General features: G+C 52.5%; 5 protein-coding genes across 5 annotated transcripts; 3 read left to right on the forward strand and 2 right to left on the reverse strand.

The window, feature by feature from the left end:
* Positions 1-994: 994 nt before the first annotated feature.
* Positions 995-2065, reverse strand: PODANS_1_19010 (uncharacterized protein; the record flags this gene model as incomplete). The annotated part of the gene is made up of 1 exon (XM_001907329.1): positions 995-2065. The coding sequence occupies one exon, from the start codon at positions 2063-2065 to the stop codon at positions 995-997; it is 1071 nt and encodes a 356-aa protein (XP_001907364.1).
* A 936-nt stretch (positions 2066-3001) lies between these two features.
* Positions 3002-3967, reverse strand: PODANS_1_19020 (uncharacterized protein; the record flags this gene model as incomplete). Its single annotated transcript, XM_001907330.1, has 6 exons — positions 3002-3183; positions 3234-3339; positions 3391-3436; positions 3493-3670; positions 3727-3880; positions 3920-3967. The coding sequence occupies 6 exons, from the start codon at positions 3965-3967 to the stop codon at positions 3002-3004; spliced, it is 714 nt and encodes a 237-aa protein (XP_001907365.1).
* Positions 3968-7821: 3854 nt separating this feature from the next.
* On the forward strand, positions 7822-9107 carry PODANS_1_19030 (uncharacterized protein; the record flags this gene model as incomplete). Its single annotated transcript, XM_001907331.1, has 6 exons — positions 7822-7850; positions 8173-8231; positions 8350-8429; positions 8484-8506; positions 8597-8883; positions 8944-9107. The coding sequence occupies 6 exons, from the start codon at positions 7822-7824 to the stop codon at positions 9105-9107; spliced, it is 642 nt and encodes a 213-aa protein (XP_001907366.1).
* Positions 9108-13450: 4343 nt separating this feature from the next.
* On the forward strand, positions 13451-16082 carry PODANS_1_19040 (uncharacterized protein; the record flags this gene model as incomplete). The annotated part of the gene is made up of 2 exons (XM_001907332.1): positions 13451-14771; positions 14827-16082. 2 exons carry the CDS (start codon positions 13451-13453, stop codon positions 16080-16082), a joined length of 2577 nt encoding a protein of 858 aa, XP_001907367.1.
* Positions 16083-17951: 1869 nt separating this feature from the next.
* PODANS_1_19050 (uncharacterized protein) lies at positions 17952-19175 on the forward strand (the record flags this gene model as incomplete). The annotated part of the gene is made up of 1 exon (XM_001907333.1): positions 17952-19175. One exon carries the CDS (start codon positions 17952-17954, stop codon positions 19173-19175), a length of 1224 nt encoding a protein of 407 aa, XP_001907368.1.
* Positions 19176-20552: the final 1377 nt, after the last annotated feature.

Here is a 20552-nt window from a genome sequence, read left to right on the forward strand (position 1 = left end):
ATACTAGTGAAAGGCGCTTTTGACCAATCTAGTTCGGTGCGGCTAAACAGTGCACAACAATGGCTTGTTCTCAATCACAATAGTCTTGATACCAACGAATGTGACTTGCATTGCATACTGCGGAACTATCTGCTACCCATCTAGTCCCTCGGTATATATAGCCCTCGGGACCCTGAGATGATCATCCTGATCTGGCCCTGATCCGCCTGCACCAACAGACCCTTACCCTAACGTACCAGTGTGAGAGTCTGGGCGTGACAGAACTTTTCATTATCCTATGATTTCTCCACCCTCCACGTAGTGGAGGGTGTGGTAAACATCGACGCCTCACACAGCTAACACCCTCAAGTAAACAGCGCAGCCGCAGCAGGTCTTGAACAGTCAACTGATCACTTGCGACTTCGACCCCAATGTTTTCAAGAACGTCAACCAACATCAAGATTACTAGAATGTATGTCGAAGGATGTAGGTACTGTCAGCAGATCTCTTTCCTGAACTTCTGTCAAGTCACCAGCAAACTGCCCAAGAAAAGCTCCCATCTTCACTCTTGAGCAAAAACCCGATATTTTTCCACGCCCACGTTCCCGCCTATTCACATACAAAACAACACTGCGGCAGAGAGAAGTTTCTTACCCAGAGGATATCTCATCTATCAAGAACTGCCCTTCAAAGACTCATTTACTGCTATCGGCAGGTGAACAGTCTCAGTCATCACAGTCAGGAGAAAACAAATGACAAGAACATCAATCCATTCCCATCTAATCTACGCCCCTTTCTCTCTCTTCCCTTTTCCCACCACCATCAAGATGAAATTCACTGACAAGTTCATTGTCTTGTGTTACATTATCATACCAGTACAAGCAAGGGTCAAAATGCCTGCTGCTCCTAACTGCAATAATGACCTAAATAACCAGCAACATACACCTCCAACTGTGATAATGCGAATACCTTAAACCTAACATCGTGATGGTGGTGTACAGGGAACCAGAGGAGACTAGAATGTGAGGAAAAGAGCCTGCAGTAGGATAAACCCAAGGGCCGCTGACAGAATCACAAGAGACGGGCCATCCTGCGCCGCTTTTGCTGCCGTAACTTGGGCTGGACCAGCACCCCAGATCGACGGTGGGATCGCGGGAATCGGCGCAACTGCACCATCACTGTCTGCTGGAGAATTGCTGCCGTTGGCTGTGGCTGCGCTTGCACTGTCTGGTGGGTCGCCATATGCGCCCGCTGCCCCTGATTGTTGGAAATGGGGAGCAGCAGTGATTGCTGTGTAGAAAGACGTTGTAGCCTCGTCTGCGACTTGTTGCTGCAAACCTGCGCCCTTGGCTCCATAGTATGCAACCGTGTTTGGAGGAGCGTACGCTGGAGGATCAAACGAAACAGCCGCCAATGGAACAGGAGCTGGGGAGGGTGGAGGAGGTGGTGCAGCGACTGTTTGAGTGATTGTCACATAGACTGGTGGTGGTGGAGGGGGAGGAGGAGGTGCAGGTGCGGCTTGGGCTGCATATTGTGAACCGTCGTCTCCGTTCCCATTTCCGGCTCCGGCTGAACAGCTTGTTGGAGCAATGGCCATTGGACTTGGGGTGCCCAAGATGAAGACTGTCTCGACCAGCGGGCCTTGCAAAGCAGGCTGAGAAGGTTGACATGCCCCATTGCCGTTCCCGTTACCGTTGCCATTGCCTGCTGGACATGGTGGTGATCCGCCCACGCCGCTACCACTTCCGGCACCAAAGTCATATGACCCAGCACCGCTGCCGCCGGCATTCGCACCTTGATAACCACCGTACGCATAGGAACCAGTACCTGAGCCCGAGCCGGCACCTGCTTGGGGAACAGTGACAGTCTGTGTCATGGTAACGACCCGAGGGGGAGAAGCACTGCCATCGGTGTTGCCATCATCGTAGTGAAGGTTGATGTTGAGGCCGATGAGGGGGTGGTGACCGTCTGGATTCTCTGAGAATGTATTTGGCGAAAGTATCCTTGTTTCAGGAACCAAACTGCCTTGTCCTCCAGACCCAACGTCACCAACATGGCCCATGTGCCGAGCGGCTTCGAGTTGCATTGGCGAATGGTGATTGATGATGTCGTTGGTGTCTGTTTCGTCGCTAGCTACAATGTCTTGAACCGTATTGACAGCCGAGGATGTGATGCAATTCCCCGTGACGGTTTTCAGAGCGGGTGAATATTCCACAGCGTTGCAGTTAATGAAGACGCAGTGAAAAAGATTCTGCGTCAGACATTGTCAGTGGGTGAGGTGAAGTGAGCCTGGGCATCTCAGTAAAGGTTACCTGTAGATCCTGCTTTCGCTGGCAGATACAGCGGATGTCGGCACAGTTCGTGCTTTGAAGGAGTGGTTGTAGACAAATCTGGGCACAGGGAGGCAGCGATTCTTTGTTTTGTCGGGCCGATGAGATAGATGAGAATAGCGTAATGCTCCAGAGCACCGTGGATTTCATATTGAAGGCGAGAAACTTGTCGGTGATTCGAAGAGCTGCAAGCAAAGATATGATCTCCAAAAGGAGGTGTCAAACGACCGACGAGACAGAATTTGGGTACCTAATCCAAGAAAAGAACGACGTTCAAAAACACAGAGCGATTGTTGATGATGGAAATGTGATGGGAAGAGAGAAGAGGGAGACAGGACCCAAAGCTGAAATACTGGAAATCCTGGGCACTGGCACCGGCACCAAGAATATGGACGGCAGGAGCATGACATGCCAGAGCCTGCGATGTTGTGCCAGTAGCCGATCGAGGCAGGCACAACAACAACATGGTCTGTTTCCCAGAATGACAATCCAATGGTGGTCCCGGTGGCGGGGCAGGAGGTTCTTTCCAGTCTGGATTGCCGAAGGACATCGTGCAACAGCTATCAGACGTACAAGTCACAAGAATAAGAACCGCAGTCATGGATGGTGGGAATTAGTGCGGAAACTGTGAACTTGGCCAGCGCTTGGATATCTACCAACAGACAAAGTAATAAACTCAAACTCCTCCGAGCTTAGTAAAAGATGAGATCGATCGGGTGGTTGGGATCCGTATACTTGTCCTTGAGCTCCTTCCTCGATAGAAGCCTCACAAGCGGCATCAAAGTCTCCCTCATGTCCACAATCCCCCGCTTCTTCTGGTCAATATGTGAAGCATCAACAATTATCCTTTTGAGATGCGAAGTAGCGAGCGCCCCTTTTGCACAGTCAGCATAAGAATGTAAGAGTTGCTGGAAGAATACCTACCATTCTCGATGAGATCAACCAGGCGCTGAGGCGTGCCAACCGCCATGCCACTGCGGTTCTTTTGGAGAAAGGCGACCTGTTCTTCTACCTTGAAATGCTTGGCAAACTGGTGATAATCAGCCAACGTCATTGACTGAGAGTAGATATGGCTTCTTACCAGCTTGGCGACTGTGTTGCCCTTCTTTTGAAACGTCCTGAGTGCTCTGTGATTTGGTCAATTTAGTAGCTATCTCGAGACAACAACTAAACTCGTACATACCTGACAGTATCAGCGGCTCGGAGACCGGCAGCCGAGACAACTAGTGTATGCGGCGCACCACACGTCTTGGATGCATTGTTGAGCTTCTCGGGCTCAGCTGAAAACTTCTCCAGGAAATCTGGTAGGTTTTCGAGATTTCTCGGCTTCTCATACGAAGTGGTGTCTTTGATGGCGTTGGCTACATCATGGAGTTAGCCTTGTCCTGCAAGCCCCGTAAGTCGAAGTGCCACTCACCCGAAATGTAAAGATCTGAGAGCTCAATGGGACTGAGCTCTGTGCCAAAACGAGACGTCTTTTGAGCAACGTGATCAGCCAGGAGCTGGCCGTCCATCCGAGCAAACGCCTTGTTCAGACCAGCCTCGACATCCAGGTCGGCCTCATCCTCACGCTGCTTCTTCTGTTTCTTCTTTGCCTTCTTGACGAGTACACCCTCGTCGTCGATCTTCCTCTTCTTGCTCTGTACCTCGGGCGCCATTTAGAAGTTTTCGGTGTCGGTGTTGATGAACCCGCTTATAAGAGAACTCGAGCTTGAGAATGAGACCCGAGAAGTGCGTTATTGCTATGCAATCGATAGATTGACCCTATGTTTTGAGTCTAGTCGACAAAAACAGGAGGTTTCAAATTAGGTAAATAAACGTCGCCCAGATGATGAAGCGATCTGTTTCTGTTGCGGTGAATGAAAATGTTTCGAGTGACCTTCAAAGAATCAAGCTTGGCAGAGTCGAGGGCGGATGGAATTTTTTTGGGAATAGTGGACAGTGTGCGCAGGAGATGTATGGTTCTGGCACTGTATTTCTCAGTGTCTGCCGGCAACTGGGTGCCAAATCAGAACGGCCAGGCCCCCGAAACTCACAGTGCGAATTGTCTCACGCCGTCCAATAGGCTTCAGCTCCCAAAACAACCTCGAGTTCAGTCATGAAGCTCCTCTTATCATCTCCTTGGTCTTGTTTTCCACGTCATCCACTACCTTTCAGAGTTATTCGCTCTTCGAATCATGCATCAAACTGCCTCAGAATGATAGCCAGCGTGTTCTAAAATAACACGGCAAGCGTTCTCAGGTGTTGCCCAGCGGGTGGTGAGGGTCCATGTTGCTCCTGCTTCTGAGTTCAGACTCTTGGGGCGGAAAGATTTTCTCGGGCGACTTTGAGCCCTTCCTTCTACCTTTTGACACAAAACCAGGTAGGCCCCAGATTGACATTGCTGGCAGAGTTCCTCATTTTGTAAACTTTCTCACATGTATCGGAGCATATGTCTGTCTGTTCGTGATACCCTTCGGGATCTCGATCCTCTGTTCATTACCACTCATCGATGTTTAGTTGCCTCCGAAGATCAAGAGGATGTGGTTACGACAGGAAGGATAGGGATTTGCCAAGTTGACGGTGGCACTTGTCCAAAACCCGACGGCCTGGATCTAGTGGGCAGTGAGAAGACGCCATCGTCCCAAAAAGCACTCTTGCATTCATCCAGTTTGTCATAGCTCCGAGTGGCGGTGCTACAATCCCGATTGTTTTCCATTGAGCCCGAGGCTTCAGCATATCCTGTACGTCGTCACCTCACCTGGTTGGCTTTGTTTCCCGCAAGCTCAGACAGTGGGTAGAGTGGCGCAGATATAAACATTCCCCATCACCGGACCAGTGCGAGCTCTGCATCCCTATCGAGTGACGAGGAGAAGATTCCCAAGAAGAGAAGCAACTGCCGACTTGAAAACACCGGTGCCAGAACGCTCGGATAGTCAGGATCTGCCTCTGAAAGCTCTGGCCATCCCGGCCCAAGCGGCAACCTGTCGTAAGCCACCTGTACATGGGAAGACACAAGGGAAAAAGCAATGAGGTTGCTAACCCTAGGCCCCGCCAAGTGGTGTATCCCAAAAGCTCGGGCCTTGAGCTATTGACTGGCATGGTCAGCGGATGACATCTTGGTCACTTGGAGATGTTGGCCAGTCGGAAAAAAATGCCAGTCGTTGGTTCGTGGAAGGCGAGGAAACAAACACGACAAAGATACGAGCTGCCGCGTAACCTGCAGTGGCCATTGGTTTTTCAACATCGAGTTTGTTCCTTTTTCCGTGAGGTCCAAACGTTGTGCTGAGAACACCGCAGGACAGCTGCTGCCAACCAAGGGCGGTCTCTAGCGAGGGGGTCCTGCGCAAGACGCATAGGTGATAGAATGTGCACCTAGGGCGCGCAGCCAAGGGGCTAGCGAGTGTAAGGGAGAACCCAGCTCCGAGACCAGGTCAGACCTGCTGTTTCGAGGGGGAAAAGAAAGTCGTTTCAAGCTGCTGGCCTGGCCGTTGGAGCTGGTCCGGATCGACATGGTACCAGGAGACCAGAATCAAGAGTCAGATCAGACAGAAACAATATGATCTGGTGTTTGTGCGTGCGGGGCCGGCCGCAGCCATCTTTGGGCCCTTGGGCGGCGAGATCAGCATCGAGAAACAAGGTGGAAGATCCATGAAAGACCTCAGACCACCTGCGTACCTGCAAAGTCCATGTCTGTTCCTGCATGCAACAAGCCCTGGCTCTGTTCGCTGGCTGTCACGGCGCATCGCCGACAAAGCAGCTGGCGTTGCGTTGCAGGAAGACGGCGAGGTGTTGTTGGTGGGATGCTGGTGGGCGGTGGGGGTTTAAATTCAGGTCGGTGATGGAATTGGTGGGACCCCTTGCCTTTTTGCTCACAGAGCCCCCCCTCTTTGGCCGGGGAAGCAGCATCATGCAGCTCTCTGATGGTCCCTTTTTGGTGCCAGTTGGTCCCCGTTCGCTAGCCTCGCCCGCATCTATCATCCATTCACCAGAGCCCATTCCGACGCTGGGGCATGCAAGTGTTATGAAAAATTCTGACAAAAAAATAAAATAACAAAGGCGATCCAAAGATCTCCGAGACACTGTCAGGACCGAGCCGCGGCCTGCCTGACTGATCTGCTGCGGTCCCGTCTTGTTCTGTTGATTTCTGCCGTGTCCCGGCATCCAGCATGTTCCATATATGTCATCCCGACTTTTTTATTCAGATGGCCACCGTCCTATCTTAACACTGCGTATGGAGTACACTTACCCGCCCTCGGAACCGTCCTGGTGGTCCGCTAGTAGATCCATCCAATATCCATCAGTCTAAAATAAAAGCTCGGGGTAGCTTTTTTGTACCTGTCCCAATATCCTGCCACATCGGCACCCTCTCTTGTCTAACCTCCACACACCGGTTGCTACTTCCCAGTCGTTCTCCTTCGTGCTCGCTGTAACGTTTATACCAACCGAGGTGCCCTCCCGGTCCCGTCTCTTGCGTGGCGTCATCGACACAGCAACTCCGGATTCGCTCCAAGAAGTGAGAGTTTGTTGGTGCCCGCCGCCCACCCTTGCGTCAGCATCAGCGTCAGAGAACCCGGGGTTAGCGAGGTACAAGAATCCCTGAAAACAGGGAGTCGTCCCTGCAGAAAACCGGAGAAAACCGGTGAAACCAAAAAATAAAGGTGGGCCTTTATCCCCCCGATTTATACCCCCCGAGCCAGCGGATCCAAAAAAAAAAAATCGCCCTAGGGACCACTCAATTACTGACGTTCCGTTGGCTGGTCAGGTTGGTCACCCCCCTGCTATAGGCGGAGAACATATTCCCAACGCTCGGGCCTGGATCTGCACGGAGTGCTTTGGTGCTTTGGGTGCGTTGCTATAAGGTGAGGTGGTCGGCCATCGGTTGAAAAGAAGGGGTCCATTTTACGGCCCGCTAAAGGTCCGACTGGAAGTTTTTCCCGCAGTCCGCGCGGTTTGTGCCCCTAAACCCCCGGCCTCGCAGCCCCCAAAATTTTCGGCCAAGCACCCCCAGAAAAGAAGCCCCCCCCCCCCCCCCCCTCCCTCAAGAAGGACCCGGCACCAAAGCACCCCCGATTACAAGCCGCGTGCTCGTCCTCGAGTCTTTTTTTTTCCCTAGGGGTCTTGCAAAGGAGAAAAAAACTGACAGCAAAATACCCGGTGACCGCAGGGAGAGAGAAATCGCATCACTTCCCTTCATCTCCCTTCCTTCTCGTTCGTTTCTTTTGCCATCTTTTTTCAGACCAGCCCGCGGGTCCGGTCGATTCTCGCTGCATGCAGCCGCACCTGGGGCTCCAGTCTGTGTCAATTCCGCCTGTTTGGCGTCCCGTGAGGAGTCGGAGCTGCGAGCTTCAGGTTTGACTTACTACATCATATCTCAACCTGGCATTTCGAAACAAATAAGGCAGCGCTGCAAAGGAAACGCGCGAGATCCCTACTCACCTAGCCAGGGTCTGTTTCCTTTCTTTCCTCTCAACACATCAACCACGACTGCTGGGGGATATCACTCAGTGTCGAATCTTTCACAACATACACAATGCCGTCGAGGTTTACCTATCAGCCCGTGTAAGTCATACATTCCAGTTTACGTGATTTTACTTTTTATGCCATCCACCATTTGTTTGGTATACTCCATCTACCAGATCAATGAGATGAATTTTCATACGTCTTCTCATATATGTCGAGAACGCCTCCTGAATCAGAGAAATCTACCCGCTCTTTCCCCCTTTGTTTTTCATCAGCTGCCCAAATCCCGACAAAACACGCTCTCGGGATTTTGGCGTTGTTTCTTGGTTTTTTTTTGGTTTTTTTTTTTAATTTTATTTGGGAAGGTTGGGGAACAACACATTTGCTAACACGTCGGGTGGTGTCCACCCTGATTGTTTAGTCGGGAATACCATGTGGTAGTTTTAGGTGCAGGTGGTGTCGGGAAGAGTTGCTTGACTGGTGTGTATGCCCCGTTTTTGCTTGTATAACCCTGGGTTCTTTTGGTGGTCACACATAACCCTGAATATGCCCCCTTTCACCTATTTACCCTGGAGTGAGGATTGACTGACGAGAACAGCCCAATTTGTCCACAATGAATGGATTGAGAGCTATGATCCGACAATCGAGGATTCATACAGGACGCAGGTGACTGTTGATGTGAGTCTCTTGCCATTCCTCTCCCAATGCATTTTACTGACGCATGGTTTCAAGGGACGGCAAGTAGTACTCGAGATGTAAGCACACCCACACAACGCTGGCTCTTCACCCGTCTAGACGCGTCTTGTTACACTATACTAACCACATCTTCTTCCCCTCCTCCCCAGCCTCGACACTGCAGGAACAGACCAATTCGTCGCTATGCGCGACCTGTTTCTCAAATCGGGGCAAGGGTTTCTTCTAGTCTTTAGCATCGCCTCCCGCAGCTCGTTTGATGAGCTCGCGACCTTGAGAGAAGAGATTCTCCGCATCAAAGACGACGACACGGTCCCGATTGTGATGGTGGGCAACAAGGCCGATTTGGAAGATCAGAGGGCGGTGGACAGGGCGAGGGCGTTTGGGGTTTCGAGGAGTTGGAACGCGCCGTATTATGAGAGCAGTGCCAGGACGAGGAGTAAGTTTTCTTGTTATTGGTTGTGTGTGATGTGGGTTGGTGGCTGATGAGAAGATGTAGCGAATGTGGACGAGGTGTTTATCGATCTTTGTCGGCAGCTGTGCAGGAGGGAAGACATGCTGGAGGAGCGGGCGAGGGATGACTTGGGGCAGAAGATGAGTGATGAGGCGGCGAAGAAGAGGAGGAGGAGGAGGAGGAGGAAGGAGAAGTGTGTAATTCTTTGAGAGGTGGGGGTCATGGATTGGGGGAAGGGACTACGAGGGTTTTGAAACATGTGGAATGAAGCTATGCTATGATTGGGGTTGGCGAGGTAGTTGGGCGGGCGGGATATTTATCTTAATTGTACTTGTGTGTTTATCATGAACGGGAATGGGGAGCGATACTCTTGGGGCCAGATGGGGAGGCGCGAGTCGTTTGAGTTTTCTGGAATCTTTTGCACAGTTTTATATGCTGGGGGAGTGAGTGTGGAGTGGTTTGGCATGGAACTTGATTCATGATGGGGGGAACGCAAGCACATTTCACAAACGCAAAAGACAAATGGGGGATATATACTCGGATTTAGCGCAAGCATAGGAGCAATGGGATTTTCTTTCTCGTTGTTGGTGTCTACTTCTTTCCCCTGGATAGCCAAACAACCACCTTTTACTAAACCATCTTGGTTGGCCAACAACTCCATTCCTAGCCATAACACCACCAGCCCATAACTTGATCGACAACCAGCCGATGTCGGCCAACGCATCGGACTCCCAAATATCACAATCACCTACACCTACATATATCACATTGCAGAACATCACCAGAGCTCTTTTCTCAGCCGCGGAACTTTCCGTCTGAGAACTGTAGCCAGCATAGGGGTGGTGCAGGCCATCTCGTAAAATTTGACAGGTCAGACGCATCTGATCAGACACTGCGCATCCAATTCTTTTGCAGGTCAGTACCCTAGCTAGGTATCTGCCAACTCCCGCGCTTACTGCGTGTAGAAGTAAGCGGCGCGGTACGGCGCGCACCCCGTGCTCGCTTGTCGGGGGCGGTAGTGAGGTGGCACAGCTATGTATTCAGCTCATGGGAAGGAGCCGTGGGGGTGGTGGACTGAGGATGAAATATTGAGATGTTGGGACGTTTGAGCGGCTATTATGGAGGGTTGATTGGAAGTGGCTTTCTTGAGGATGGGCGGAGAAGAGGTACATGGGAAAAAACTGCAGAGAACACATACCTAGTGTAAAGAGGCGCAAAGAAGAGATAAACGGCGGAGGGAAGAGGGTGCTGTGAGTGTGAGATAGGTAAGTCATTGTAGAAGCGCGGCTATTTTCTTGCGAGCGATTGGGCTGCTGGTTGACAGACGGTTGGTGGTCTCAAGAGTATCTGCTGTTGGATGGGTTCCAACATATTTCCCATCAACTGCAAACCTGAATGTGAGCAACTCTGCAGTTGATATGACCTCAATGCACTCTCCCGCAACAGCGCAACATGTTTCAGAGGGCACGGTTGCCCAATTGTGGTTTCTTTGAAGTCTCGCAAAATGGAAAAGGGGGACTATCAGTCAGACTGTGTGACGGCATGAACCTCTGTCTTGGGCCATGCGTCGCGACGTCACTTGAAACGCGGATGAGAGGCGGATGTTGTGCGAGGAAACCTGACTGGTTGGTTCGTCACAAGGAACGGAAACACCTCGAGATGTTTGACAGGACGGGCAGTCGTCATGGTACGAAAAAGAGGAATACCAATGGTACGGGTGTGGGTTGTGGTTGATCGCTCTCGAAGCACAGGAAAGGGCGGCAACATGGCACAAAGCAAGTGTAAGCTCGAGATGCGATTTGCTCTTTGTCTTTGCAAGACCTTGAATACTGCCACCAATCAGCAATGGATCCAACAGACTTTGAGAAAATGTGCGACGAAAAGCCCGGGCAGAATCCGATCAGCAAATCGGAGGCCGTGTGTTGGTCCGAATTCTCCGTCGTCTGATGTTGGATGTGACTGTAGGTACGGATAGATATAGTTCTGCTTGCGCAAAGAAAACCTCAAAGCCTGTTTGGGCGACTTGTTGGTGCCGATGCTGTCGGGTTTGCGAAACCCAGTTATAGAGTCAAGCATTGAGTTTGCGACAGCGCCACGCCGGCGGTCTCGGATCCGGCCCGTTGAGAATCGTGGGAGTCTTTGCGGCCGAAATCAGGCCACGGCAGAGCCCGTCATCCGTCGGGTTGACACCAAGGTGGGCAACGGCATCTGCCTTTGCTCATTGTTCATAATAAAGTTGGGGGGGTTTATGGCCACGGCCACAGCGACTTGATCGACCGCTTGGACCAGAACGTCATGTGGGTGATGGCGCTAGTGTTTAAGATTTAGCCTGACTCCACCTCCTTATCTACTCTGGAGTGGAGAGAAGCACCCCTGCAATTCTCACCGTGATCAGAAAGACCATGAAAGTGGAGAGATATTGATGCTTCTTGAACTGTTAGCAATATCCATCCTGGTGCCGCACTTGAGCTCTTGTCGAAACCGCCTTCTCTTGCTCGATATTGGGCGCGCCTCTACGGCACTGATCTGCAGTGCAAATGTCATGCATAAGCGTTTGCGCCGCAGAGGATGGGACACTTGCTTTCTTGAGCATTCTATAGGCTGGTGGTATTCTCAACCTTCTCTTCCATCAGCATTCTTTCCCACTGGATGGTCTACCGTAGCCAAAGTCTCTTCCATCGTCCTATTTCCGTCGTCACCGTCGTATATGGCAGCTTCGTATTGTCCAGGTAAAACAGACTTCTATGTAACCCTGGTCACGGACAATGCCACCCCGAAGCCTGCAGGGCTGCGGGCAACGTCAAAGCCCAGACCCATCCGCGTGTGCCTGCCCCCCTGTGTCTTGCGTGCTCCTGCCCCCGTGTCCGTCCCCTCGGAGCCATGATGCCCCTTGATCCCGATCACAGCCCACTGGGGAGCGTGTTTTCGTGTTTTCCTTCTCGAGTTTCGTTTCTGTCATCGTCGTTGTTGTTGTTGCTCCTGCTGTCGTGTTCATCCAAACTCTTGTCATTCTTTTGCATATCCCGTCACTCGTTCGCCGCCCGCGTGGCTCCGACGGCATTGCCGCTCCTTCGAACCCTCCTTTCGCAGCTATTCGCACTCTTGTCGCCGCTTGCCACATTCACGCTCCTGTTGGTTCCCGCCGGTGATCTGGAACCACTGCTCTGGACTGGCAAACTTCTCGGCAGGATATCCAGAAGAGCTCCAGCGGATCTCTCAGATCACCGGATTCACTGATCACTAGCTGGCCATCACTGCTGCTGCTCGCTGCACGCCTTGCACGACACCGTCTCTGCACTACGTTAGTCATCGCCTGGTTCTGCGAGGGACTGCAGCCAACGCTTGATTTTCTCTTGATCTTCATCTCTCAGACACCACTTCTGCTTGCTGGAGCTGGGTGCCGCCGCGAAGAGCTCTCTTGCTCTCCCGCAGATCTGAAACGGCAACCCCCGTCTCGGTCGTACGTGCACAATTTCATCCTGATCCCCTCCCATTACCGAGTCTGCCCAGTACCGACGTCCCACGCCTCTTTGGTGCAGTCTCCCGAATCCCCTGAGAAGGAAAAAAGGAACCCTCCAAGTTGTTGTCGTCCTCGCCGTTGCTTGTCTTTTCATCGGTTCCTCGCACTACAGCACAACGTGCGACTTGTACGACATTGCACCTGATTCGCCGGGTGGGAAGGATAGACACAACGTACGGTATACAACCGGGTCGCCCCAATACCGCGCAGTGTGAGGTGACAGGGTCGAAACACACAAAGGTACGTGATACCTCATCCCGTCACAGTTCCCCCCAGGGGTTCGTCGCTGGCTTGGCTTGGCTTGGCTTGGCTTGGCTTCGCGGTAGGTAGTAACCTCACACACACGCACACCTTTGCTCGGGCCAACCTGAACAGGCAAATCTGGCAAATGGGTTGAATACTATCGATCTGTTGTTACACTACCCGCCCCCGAATACCCTCGTTTTCTTTCTTTCCTTCTGTCTGTCCCGTTCTGCCCGCCAGGCCACCACGGCTAACCTCTGATTACCTGGCGTATAGACTGTCACGTCGTTTTAGTTGGCTTCGCGAGATCGAAGGCCACTGGTTTGTTGAAGATTAATTCTCTCGTTTTCCTGTTTGTTTGGGCCTGGTTCGTGTGACGGCGCACGCTGGGTTCGGTCCAATCTTTTTTTTCCATTCTCCTACGCTGGCATAGATTACGCTCGTTTGTCGCGGCTACACACGCGTCCGGTTCCACGACTCTGGGATTTGGGACTGGGGCACCCGACGTTTGCGATACCAGGTGTTTATGAGGTCCGAAGGTTGAGACAGACACGGTTTACTATTTACCATCAGCGGCAACTCGTGCCACCCGCCCTCCAGCAAACATTGGCAAACCGTTTCTTGTCGAAACCAAATCAGCAACAGCCTATGCTCGTGGAGTCGAAAGAAGGACCGGAAGGATTCGAAAAAGCCAGGGAAAGGAGGACTCGAAGGGAACGAACAGCCGGACTGGATGAGCCGAGGTGCAAGAGGGCTCTGAGCTAAATGAGTACGAAAGATGGGAGAGGTATGGACCGATCACCACCAGCTGGGTCAATTGCAAGGGCGAGGGAGCGTGCCGCTGCTGGGTTACCGAGGCAGGAAAGGTCGCCACCAAGGTCAAGGCGAGGGGCAGCTGATGAGGAACCGCAAATCTCAAGACCATCGAGACCACAAGCACCACCAGGACTACAGACGAAGGATGGGAATATCGGCGTGGCGATCTCCCGCCCGACACAGGTTCCACAATGGCCCCTGGCAGGCGGTCCTATTATAGCTCCCTCGAGTGCCAGCGGTGAACCGTATCGACCACCGCCGGGCAAGTCGCAGCCGCCGCAACGACCTCCGCGTCCGAGCCGAGTGCCCTCGATATTGGACGGCTCCAAGGTGCAGGATCCCACGCCGGTATTCCAGTATCGCCCGCGACCCGGAAGAGAACCCTCGGGCCAGGAGTTGCTACCCGTGCCAGAAACGCCGTCCTCGGTGTCCCGAGCATCAACACAATCTTCAATAGTGTCAATACCTGACTTCCCCATCCCAGCCCAGATTCCACCAGGACCACCGAGACGAAGCGTCAACCTCGGACCGCCGCCCTCTGCGCGACGTGGTGTTTCGTCTTTCTACTCCAATGTATCATATGTTTCACCTATTCCCGAAGAGAGCCCTCGCTCTCGATCACATACATCTTTTGCCTCGAGCGCTGCGATACCTGATGGCTGGGACACACCATCACCCGGACCCAGTCCTCAGTACCCGGAAGCCTTTTACGACGACACTATCCTGGAGGAGGCCGGTCCTTTTGGTGATGAGGAGGAGAGTCGGTTGGTACGAAACGCTAGTGTCGGAAAACGAGCGAAGCCAACTCTCGTGGGAACCGTAGTGGCTCCTGGCCCGCAACAGGAAGATCAAAACAGGAGGCCGGAGCCAAGGCCACTGCAAGGCGGGCCGTTTGACGAGGGTACAGGTTACGTGGACTATTCGAGTTCTTCCAGCACGATTCCAGCTTCAGCGAGGTTGCCTATCGGCGCGGCAGTCACTCGGGATTCTGTGATCAACGCCTTGTCCTCGGCAAGTGCGGATGATCCGTCGACCACACCGGCACAGCGAGAAGAAAAAACACCATCTCCACAAGAAACTCTAGAACCTAGACAATACAGCCGGCTGTCGGCCATTCGAAGACCGCCACGGTTGGATATGGATGCTGTACGAAAGGCCGAGGCGAGGGGGAGCTTGACGAGTTTGCCAGAATTGATCAGACGGGCGACGAAACTAGCTGCGAGTTTGGAAAAGGGCAAGAGGCCGGCGAGTCGGTTCGATGACCTGGACTATTCGGGTTCGGAGGGATATGGAGGTGAGGGCACATCTTGGCTCGATATATAAAGAACAGAAGCTAACACGCCATGAAGTTCGCAATGAGAAGCATCAATCCGGGCTCTCGGACATGCTCGCAGCCTTCCCACCACCCGCCCAACCAGGAGCAAGCAGCAGCCGTCGCAGTATCCGCAACAGCATACGAGACCATGTTCAGTCATGGCCATTGCCGATGAACACACGCTCCAACAACACATCTCGGGAAGCCAACGGCCCTGACAGCGACCCTGACAATCCGGACAAGAAGCAGAACCGCCGGTGCTGTGGGCTCCCTCTTTGGGGGTTTATCGTGGTAATGATTGTCATTCTGGTCATCATGGCCGCCGCTATCATTATCCCGATCGAGTTCTTCGTCATCCGCAGGCAAAACAACGGCAACGACGCCCAAGCCTCGATACAACAATGTCAAGAGCAGTTGAAATGCGCCAACGGGGGCACCAACGTCGTCAACGACGGAATTTGCTCCTGCATCTGCACCGGCGGCTTCACCGGCTTCGACTGCACCACCGCTCCATCACCAGGCTGCACCACCTTTACTCTCTCCAGCCCGGAGAACATGTCCAATGTTACCGTAGGGGACGCCATCCCACGACTTATCCAGCAAGCCCAGAGTAATTTTTCCATTCCGTTAGATGGGGAGCAGGTCATCGCCAAGCTTAACTCGGCCAACATGTCCTGCACAGCGACCAACGCCCTGGTGACCTTTGACGGCAGTGCCGTCCGCCAAAGCAGTGCGGCTGCTCTGGCGCAGGTTAATGATGTCAATGTCAACGCGGTGGTGGTCGATGGGGTGTTTTGGACTACGATTACAATTTTCGCAGGGCAGTCCACCACCATCACGATTGATGCTCAGAATCCCTTGGGGACTCCCACCGGCACCGTCCGGCAGGGGGGATCTACGGTGTTATCAACGGGGACGGGAACGTCAATAAGACCAACACTGACAGTCACACCAACTGTCACCCGGACGGTTACCACGACGATCCCGCTGAGTTCAGGGCAGACCACGGTGCCTACGCCGACGCCGACGCCGACGCCGGGGTTCAAGGTCACGGAGGATGTGCTGGATTTTGCGAGGGTGGTGGTGTTGTTTGTGCTGCAGGAGGAGAGCTTGAGGGGGGCGGAGGGGGTGCAGGTTGCGTTGCAGAATTTGTTTAGCAGGACTAGCCCGGTTGTGAGCGTGGAGGAGGCGAGGAACGTGACTGTTGGAGGGGGGTGGAGTGTGGATTTGGTGGACTGGAGGGTTGATCTTGGGAAAGGGGTGGTAGGGGGGACGCATGAGGATGGATAAGGGTGCGGGGTGGGGAATATTTTGGTTTCTATACTATAATGCCGGGAGCGATCTTTTTTTACTATTTGGGTGTTCAAGTTCAAAGGGGGAGGTGGCAGGGAATCAAGGCTAGGACCTTTATGTGAGGAGCGTGGTTACTTGATCGAGAGGAGTATCAGGGAGTTTGGGGAGAGGCGAGAAGACTGAAAAGCTGTTGTACAATACCAACCAACCTTGGAGAGAAGGCTTTTCACAGCGAGCTTTTTTTCATAATCCTGCCGTTCTTTATCTAGGTGGCGGGGGGCGTCTTGGAGATATGGAGTTGGAGTTGCGAGAAGTTTTGGGGAGCAAGAGAAGAAATCTGCAGATATGTTTGATACCAGACCGTTGGGGATATTTACGCCTTGAATTAATGTTGATTTATACAGAATCGCTTGATTGTCGTTTACATTGCCACCTCTCCCTTTTGCTCTTTTGTTATCAAGTTGCCATTGAAAGGCAAGCTGGGACAACGATAGGACACCCAATCAGGAAGCTCTCCCCGTCCCGATTAGGATATAGATGATGTAGCCGAGTTGAAGCGATGTGCCAAGATTATGTAGGATGCAAGCGAGCAGAAGGATAACAGATGGTTTAACCGTGGGAATTGAGGGGATTTACAGTATGTGGCCTTTTCTACAGAATACTGTCGTGTACAGTTGGGATTGGTTCTGCTTGAGGAAACTCAGTATCACGGAAAATCGGGATTGTTGACGGGCAGTCGCGATTCAAACAGACCCCGACGATGAGGTTGAGAGTGGGGAGGAGATGGACCCCTGCGGAGAAGATAGTTTCTGGGGTGTTGCCTCTTTCTTCGTTGGAGCGGGGTGAGGAGGATGGTTCTGGAGCTTGCGGATGAGGCTGTCAAAGAGACTGAAGCTGAGGACGAGAAGGAATTCAGAAGAGTGATTATGAGTACAAGAGGTTGGTGATATACATGGCCGCTAAGACGGACCTGCTTCCGTCCTGCCTGTTGTTATTTACTGCGTACAGGAAGGATTGGTATTTATGGTGTATTGATGGCGTAACCGGGCTGGCCCTGGGAGGGGCTGGTTGCGCAAGGTCCGGTCGGTCTGTCGGTCGGTGGTTCACATTAGGTGCGGGGTGTTTCGGGGTCTTGGACGGGGTTTGCTGAATTGGGGATTTTGCTTGGAAGAATACCCAGAAGCAGATGAGATGGAAAGAAAAGTGGCGAGAGGATCGCATGAATTCGGCAGGGAAAAGAAATCAAGAAAGTGTGGTTATCATGTGACGCAGACGATGAAACTGCTCAAACCAATCGACAAGCTTCCAGAGCAGCAATCAACAAGACGCACGTTCGAAAGGATCGAAACAGGAAATGTGTGGAGAAAATCGAGCATGCCTGAGGCCCCTAATTATTACGTCTATTGGCGCCGAGCACCTCCGCTCTCTTTCCCTTCTTGGCCTGGGAGGGGCCATCATTTGGCTGACGCCACCCAGACAATGTTTGGCTCCGGCAGGCCCGGGTCTCTAACGATAGCAGTCCATTATTAACAGTCAGGGTCGTCGCCAGCAGGCCAGTGGCCACTACGCAACACACCTCCAACAACACAACACATTTCACCATCACACAAAGTCGACTGGCTCGCATCCTCCCATCGATACCTAACCAACTAACCGACAAATCACCATCGTTTTTTATCCGCGCTTTCCCTTTTTGCTGTTTCTTCCTCCAACCTGAGAACTCACCACACAACCACCGCGACAAGTGCCTGTCGACTTCCCGCCGCTGGACGATTAGCGATAACCCTCACTAGCTTGACTTACAATCGACACGCGGCCCCTAAACACAACCAACAACACCAACAATACACTGTTCCGTCGGCAATCATGCTCATGAAGTCACTCTCACTTGCAGCGGCTGCCGGCCTTTTGGCCGCCCCGGCTGCTAACGCATTTCTCATCCCTCCCGAGATCAGCGAGTCCGACCTCAAGATCGCCCAGGAAGTCGAGTTCGCCGAGCCCAAAATCGCAGAGGTCCAGCCCATCGATCTTGAATGCCCTGGATGCCCGCTCAACATCAAGGGGCGATTTGGACAAGACATTCAGGTCAAGACTGGACGACCAAACCACCTCGAGCTTCTGTTTGCCATCGAGCACCGCCCTGAAGGTGGCGATCGTTTGTTGGTGAACGACTTTGAATTGTACCCCTTTGCCGACCCATTCTCTAGCAATTTGATGGCGCCGCAGGTGTTGGATGACGGTGCAGAGGTGGAAAAAAGACATGATCCCCATGGTGGAGAAGAAGATGGGCATCGCAGGGGCAAGCACCATCGACGACCGAAACCGCAGGCTCAGCGACTTGGCTTTGGGCTTCATGTCTCCCCGGTTCAGAAGGATACTGATGGCAATTTTGAGCTTATTGAGGTTGAACTGCAGGTTATTGAAGTCGGGTACACGTTTGTCGAGAACATTCCCAAGGTCAGGGTCAATCTTGTGAAGGATCAGGAGGGTAAACTCCTCATGACCACCGTCGAGAAGACCGCCCCCCAGACTATTGTCGAGGTTTCCGATGAGGACAAGCCCGCCGAGTGCACCACTCGGATCTGCCAGCTCATGGCTGCCGCGCACGAGAAGATGGAGCAGCTCCGCAAGATGAGACTTCCTGGTTGCCATGGTGGTAACAAGGAGGGTATGGGCATGAGACCTGCCTTCCACCACGGAGGCGAGCACCATCACGGCGGCCACCACGGCCACAGCGAGCCTCGCCCTGGTCGCATGGGCATGCGCGAGCACAGCTGGGGCAAGCTGTTCAAGAACATCACCTCGCACATCTTGCTTCCGGTCCTCATCGGTCTCGTCGCTGGTGTCGCCGTTAGCTTGATCGGTATGGCGGTTGGTACCGTTATTGTTGGCTTGTGGCGCTTCTTCCGCAAGCCTACCCACACTTCCCGTAGACACTCCAGACGTCACTCTCTCCACAAGGCTTCCCACAAGGAGGCCGTTGTTGCCGAGGAGAAGTCTGGGCTTTTGGCTGAGGAGGAGCAGGATGCCCCTCCTGCTTACCAGGATGCGGAGACCAACACCGCCGCCAAGCCCGCCGGGGAGGTGTAAACTAGTGGTGTATGAGATAAAGGTGCTCGAAGGAGAAGATTGGAAAGTTGCCACAGGGGGGGCGGGAGGCTTTTGGATTGCGGGCGTTTTTAGGGGACCCTGACTGAGCTGGACAAAAACACACAAGGCTGACACTCCTTTTGATTTTCTTCATCATCATTGTCAAAACGAGGGTTGTTTTTTTCCGGATTCCAGTGTTTTTCGTTTTTTTCTTTTAAATTTTCCTATTGTTTGGTCTTTTTTTCTCTTGATCATCAAAAATACCCACATTCCTTTTTAGTTTTACACACCTACTCGGAGATGAAATATGAACAACAATCTGTCAAGATTTGACCTCACTGAGTTTGTCCTTCCCTTGATGTGTGCATGTGTGACGGGGCGGGGAGAAGCAGAGGTTGTCAAGGTTTGAGCTAATGTGCCTTTGTGATGCAACGAAAATGAAAGATGGGTTGCAGGATGGGGGTTTTCCGTGGGAGATCTCCCGAGATCTGCCTTGCAGTATGCAGCTATTTTGGATGGGTGGGTGGTTTTGAGGCCGGTGAGGTGTTGGACTGTGTGGAGACATTTGGAGGGTGTAAGTCAATGTTCAGTCTCTTTAGCCTAGGACTGTTCTGAGAAGAGTCAAAGAAGATTAGCTGTGTCTGGTCTAGAAAGTCAGCTTCCAAGAGATGGTTCCCCTCATGTCCAGCAATCTCTCACCGTATCAATCATACTGTGTAACTCGAATGTGGACACATCCAAGAGGTGGCCGCCAAACAGGTCGCAGTTCGCCTCTTGTTTCTCTGCGCCCGCCCCCGCCCGCCTGCGGCTTTCAAATCCCGGACTCCACACGGGCTATCTTTGCTGTTGTTATCGATAAGCATGTCCCCAATTCGCTCCACCAAATTTCTCCCCACCGCCTTTGGTCGCAACGCTGGCAGAATTCGCTTTTTTCGCAGAATTGCTCTCGACCCTTGCCGCAGCACAACGACTTGGCGACAACCTTTTTTTTATTTATTTTTTTTACTCTCTCTCTCTCTTTTCGTTGCTGGTTGAATTTCTTTGTCAACCACCACCCATCACCGATTCCACCTCCAGTCGCAATCCATATTTTTCTGGATCGCGCTCTCCTTTTCTCACATTGCCTGATTTGAGGAAAACAACAAAGCAACAATGGGCAAGTCAAGCTCCAAGAAGCGCTCCCGCTCCGACGAGGACGACATCGCTGTCGCGGCGCAAGAGCAGGAGGTTATGAAGAAGAGCAAGGTGGACGAGAACGGCAAGAGCGAGGTGACAAAGTCTGAGTCTTCCGACAAGAAATCCAAGAAGGAAAAGAAGGACAAGAAGGAGAGGAAGGACAAGTCTGAGAAGAAGGAGAAGAAGGAGAAGAAGGACACT

The sequence above is a fragment of the Podospora anserina genome, chromosome 1 (genome assembly GCF_000226545.1).
Source record: "Podospora anserina S mat+ genomic DNA chromosome 1, supercontig 4".
Lineage (NCBI taxonomy): Eukaryota > Fungi > Ascomycota > Sordariomycetes > Sordariales > Podosporaceae > Podospora > Podospora anserina.